The sequence below is a fragment of the Oryzias melastigma genome, linkage group LG24 (genome assembly GCF_002922805.2).
Source record: "Oryzias melastigma strain HK-1 linkage group LG24, ASM292280v2, whole genome shotgun sequence".
Taxonomy (NCBI): domain Eukaryota; kingdom Metazoa; phylum Chordata; class Actinopteri; order Beloniformes; family Adrianichthyidae; genus Oryzias; species Oryzias melastigma.
Window position 1 is genome coordinate 24162740 of NC_050535.1, and position 4852 is coordinate 24167591.

At 43.1% G+C, this 4852-nt stretch overlaps 1 protein-coding gene across 2 annotated transcripts in view; it reads right to left on the minus strand.

The window, feature by feature from the left end:
• Window positions 1–4031, minus strand: part of ino80 (INO80 complex ATPase subunit) — a 26285-nt gene extending 22254 nt beyond the window's left edge. Inside the window, exons 1-7 of one of the 2 annotated variants that reach the window (XM_024290980.2) lie at window positions 3873–4031; window positions 2181–2242; window positions 1791–1974; window positions 1413–1561; window positions 1262–1329; window positions 1045–1191; window positions 844–964 (exon numbers count right to left, since the gene is read on the minus strand). In XM_024290980.2, the coding sequence (XP_024146748.1) occupies window positions 844–964; window positions 1045–1191; window positions 1262–1329; window positions 1413–1561; window positions 1791–1942 (637 nt within the window). In that variant the 5' untranslated portion in view covers window positions 1943–1974; window positions 2181–2242; window positions 3873–4031. The remainder of the gene's footprint in view (window positions 1–843; window positions 965–1044; window positions 1192–1261; window positions 1330–1412; window positions 1562–1790; window positions 1975–2180; window positions 2243–3872) is intronic. The other variant, XM_024290981.2, reaches the window with a different exon arrangement.
• Window positions 4032–4852: the final 821 nt, after the last annotated feature.

Sequence of the window (4852 nt, forward strand, 5' to 3'; positions counted from 1 at the left end):
CTCCCCCCGTCACCAAGCCCTGTCACCGAGTCCCGCCACCGAGTCCCGCCACCGAGTCCCGCCACCGAGTCCCGCCACCGAGCCCGCCACCGAGTCCGTCACCGAGCCCTGTCACCGAGCCCTGCCACCGAGCCCTGTCTTTGCCTTTTTTAGAAGGCTTCATGCTTCACATTCTCCTTTCAGAGTCCTGTCGGTGACATCAGAAATAATTTGTTCCTGCTGTTGGTGCCAAAATGGCACAGAACATCTTTGAACTCTCGTATAGGGAAGAACAAGGACTTTTCCTCAGTTTTAGGACTCCAATTTCAAGATTCATTTTAGGTTTCTTTGAAATCCAAACACAGTTTTGTAATTGCTTGCCCATCTGAGCTGCAGCACTCCTACATTTAAGAGGGACAGAACTCTTGCCAACTCCAAACCTCTGGAACAATCTGTCACTCCAGGCAAACCTTTTCTGTCTTTCCTTAAGAATCATTTATTCCTACTGAGTCCGAGAAGCATCCGGGGTCTTGGAAGTGGACTGAGTCTTTCCTGATCACCTTAGGACAAAGGCGGAGAGAACCACCAGTCCAAGATGCTGCCCAACAATAAACCCACCTCTCCATTATTTGACTTAATTAATTTTACAGTTTTTTAACTGTCATCTTATGCTTTTGATTTTGAATTAAACACATTTTATAATAGGAATATTTTATTGCTTTGATTATTAACCAAATTCTCTGTATCCAGTACTTGGTTTTAGTTGAGCTGGTTCACTTATATACAGTTTTTCTGACTTTAAAGCGTTTATGAATGAAGTTGGGCTGATATTAATTTATATTGATGTGTTTTTTATTTTCTTACCCTTAAATTTCTTCTCATCTTTGATTTTCTTTTTCTTTGGGCCCACAGGGAGTCGCTGTTGTTCATAGAAAGGGTCGTGGGTAGCCAGCAGCCCTGTGCTGTAGTACTGATACTGATAAAGCTGCAGGGATAAAGAGATAAAGGAAGCATGAACAAATGATGTCACCACACAGAGATGTATTTGGGGGGGTGTGCTCGTACTTCTCGCTCAGAATAGAACTTGCTCTGATGCTGCCTCATGAATCGGTGTAGCCTCAGCATGTCGTGCAGCTCCTCGCGAGACAGGATGAAGCTGGCGTCCTCAGAGTCCGTGTCTGAGTCTGTGGTGTCGTCTGTCAGCAGGATGCTCTGCAGCACAAGCAGACTGTAGCTACAGGAGCGAGCAGCAACTTCTCTTAGTTACAAAGTTTGAGAGTACCTTGAGCCATTTCCTGTTCTTCTTCATTTTGGAAAAATTGTAAAGGTTTGTTTTATCTGCCCTTTGGCCTGTTGAATACAAAGAGCAAAATTAAGCCAAAGGGATCCGCCTCCAGTCCGACAGCAGTGGGATGGGATAGGATCACCTTTACCTTGCAGCACTCCATTGAAGATCTTACAGTCCGTCAGTCTGTCGCCTGCCTCACACGCCTCTTTCTTCCCTGATACTGCTGCACACTGAAATGAGGAATCAGGGGGCATTGCTGTCTCCAGCCCCCCATCACTGTCATCACTCTCATCACTGAAACAACACAAGAATGATCTGTAAGAACTTCTGAGGAGGCAAATGACTGAGAAACGGAATGAGATGCAACATTTCAAACCTTCATGTACTAAACATAGTGTCAAATAAACTACCCGCTAATGCATGTCAAGTTCCTAAATTAGTCAGATAAAAGAATTCATTTGTTTGGAACCCAAAACAGTTCTCAATCCTTTGAAGAAGTTCCCCCCCCCCCGGTCTTCTGTACCTGGTTATGTCTATCTTGAAGATAGCAGAGGTTTGATTCAGAAAACTATCCAACTTCAGGGATCTCTCTAAGCGCTGCAGGTACAGAGGTTTGGCCAGACCAGAGGCTGCTGATGCCCCTGCATCCGGCTGGCTGTCCTGCCTGGAAGCCATGCAGCACCCGCTCCTCCACCCAGGAATGGTCACTGAGGAAGAGACAGAACTGTTTGAGCAAGTCCCTTTGAGCAGGAAAGTGTCCCACAGTTTTTTATCTCAACCATGACAAAGACCAGATGTGTGAAAATAGACATTTTTGAAATTCTCTTAAAACTGGATACCAATTGGTATCAACCTTCTTTGTTTGTTTGTAATGTTACAGCAACACTGGTGTTTTCCATGGTAGATTACTCACCTGCTCAGCACCAGATGGCATGGCTGTCTCCACAGTTACTGACCGGCCCAATAGGAAAGAGCCAACAATGGAGCATATTTGGTCACCTCCAGTTAAACTTAAAATACTATACTGTAATTCAGTACATATATTTAAAGGAGTTTTTTCTATTTCCTCAAAAGTTTATAAAAATTCTGACCAACTATTACATAAAATTCACACCCTTTGTTTGAAATACATAATTTCTTAACATGTGCACTGAACAGTGACATGAAGCGATTATATATTATTACCATTCCAATGCAAAACAAAAAACCTAAAATTTGATTACGTCTTGAGTTGTACAATCATCTTTTCCACTGAGATTTTCAGGCTTCAGAAATTAAAGCTAATTTCTCAACTCTTGGTCAAAGTATTTTTCTTTTAAATGCATGTCATTGTTAAACAGACACGAATAGACATTTTGTAGGTGTTCTCTATGACTTCGGCTAAAGTGGAGAGCAGGTCACTGATCCTAGTATTAAGCTGCTTTTGTAACCCTTTTCACAGTCCATTCAGCACAAACAGTAGACTCATTTCCATTAAATAATCTTCATGTCTTTATAGTGACAAAAACAAAAGATAAAACTTGGTCGCATTTTTGCAGTTTTTTTCTTTAGGAAAAAAAAAGACATAAAGCAGGTTGGCATTACATTTTGTCCCCGAGGCAAAGACTGGAAAACAATGACATCCCTTCATGTAATAGGAGCAGGGATAGGCTCCAGCAACCCGGTGACCCTGACCAGGAATAGTGGATATAGAGATAGAAAACACCATCGATCCATTCATCCACTTTCTGGAGCCATTGACTCCATGATGGGGTCACAGGGTTGCTGGAGCCTGTCCAATACTGTTGGATAAAGGTGGGCTCTTGTAACATGTTAAAGATAGTAGTTTTATTGCTGATGTGTGTCAGTCCTCCACACTAAGAATGCGACCCAACCTTTGCAAATCAATGGACTTTGGGGCATGTGTGAAGCTGGTAGTGACACTATGATGGAAAACAGTCATGTGGGACAGCCATTACTTTACTAATTTAATAACAGTGTGCAACATTTGCTGTGAATTGAGTGTATTTTTTAATAGTTAACTTTTTTCATGTATTTATTTATTTATTTATTGGGGGGGTGGGGAGGGGGCTAACCTTCAGTAGCCTCCTAGCTAGCAGTGTGTGCTAAAGGCTAAATGTTAGCCGTGTTGATTCAGGTCGAGGTGCTTATTTCAGAGCAAAAGCGGTCTCTGCTCCTCCGTAAGCCCCCCAAATATCCCAGATTTGAGTTTTGTCAGCATTAATAGTCTCACAGTCAAACAACGACCCTCAAGTCAGTGTCTTTTCAGGGGCTGTTCTCGTGACCGCTAGCAGACCGCTGACTGATCGGCGCTTCACTTCGGTCCTTAATGTAAGGATTCAAATAGGCTCTGTCTCTTTAAGGCCACGACCTCCCGCTATATGCAATCTTTTAACGTTTATCGCTTTAACAGCTATTTATTAGCGGCTCTGCTGCTGGGTCGCGGCAGCGAGGCCTGCAGCCCGGGCCTCCCGTAGCCCGCGCAGGAGTCGCGGTTGGGCTGGATGCCTGCTGAACGCTCTGCTTCCAGTCTTTAAATTATTTCTCCTCTCGGCCATGTTCCCCGCCGCCCCTTCGCCATTAACAACTACAACGAAGGTCTCACCTCGGCCCCGTGACTCCTTCGGCTCTCTGTCGTCGCTGCAGCCGACTCACGGTTCTCTCACTCCAAAATGGCGGTTCGAGGCGCCGAGTGAGTCTGTGAGCTTTGAGCCGGCAGCAGCGGCGAAGAGGCGGCCACTTTCTGTCACGGAGAGAGTGGAGACACGACGCCATGGCGAAGTTACAGCAACGACCAGGCGTCTTAATCGATCCCGGGGGTCAGGAAACCAACTGGTCGAGATCTCCAAAAGCACCGCAGCATCGGGACAACATACAACCGTATTGTTTTTAATCACAAGTGGGTAGTGTGAATAATTAAACTGCATTAATATGTCCAACAAAACGAAATCAAAATATTTCCGAATTCGATTGGTAGAGTCTGCACTCCTCGAAGTGTGCCGATTTACGTCTTACGTCACAGAAACGGAACTCCTTATATGGCGAGGCGTTTCAGCCAAAGCTTTCAAAAATAAAATATTTTTAAACATATTTCGTAACAAGAAAATAAAATATTTGTGTTTAATCTTTTTTCGTCGTTGCTTTTTTATTATTATTGACTTAAAAAATACATATAATGGTAAAGTAGATTATTTTTATATTCCCTAACTTTTTAAATGAACTATCCCTTTTCTGGTACAGTCTCATAGACTTCCTTTAATTCTAACTAACAGAGGCTAGATATTAGCAGGGGTTGTCTTGAAATTCAGTCTTGTAGTCTTCTTGAAACATTTCTTCATTCCTCTATGAAGCTTCATCTGTCTGTGAAAGACATTACAAGTCCAGACACCATCATTCAACTTCAAGACCTCATCACTGGATGTAGGATCATCTTCATCACCAGTGGATTAAAAAAGAAAAACTATAAGGCACTTCAGTCGTTTATAGATCGGAACTGTTCTTAATCACTGTTTAATTGCATTTAAAAACAGAACTGTGATTCCAGCGCTTTCAGAAGTGTCTTTTAATGAATGGGTAACTAAGGGA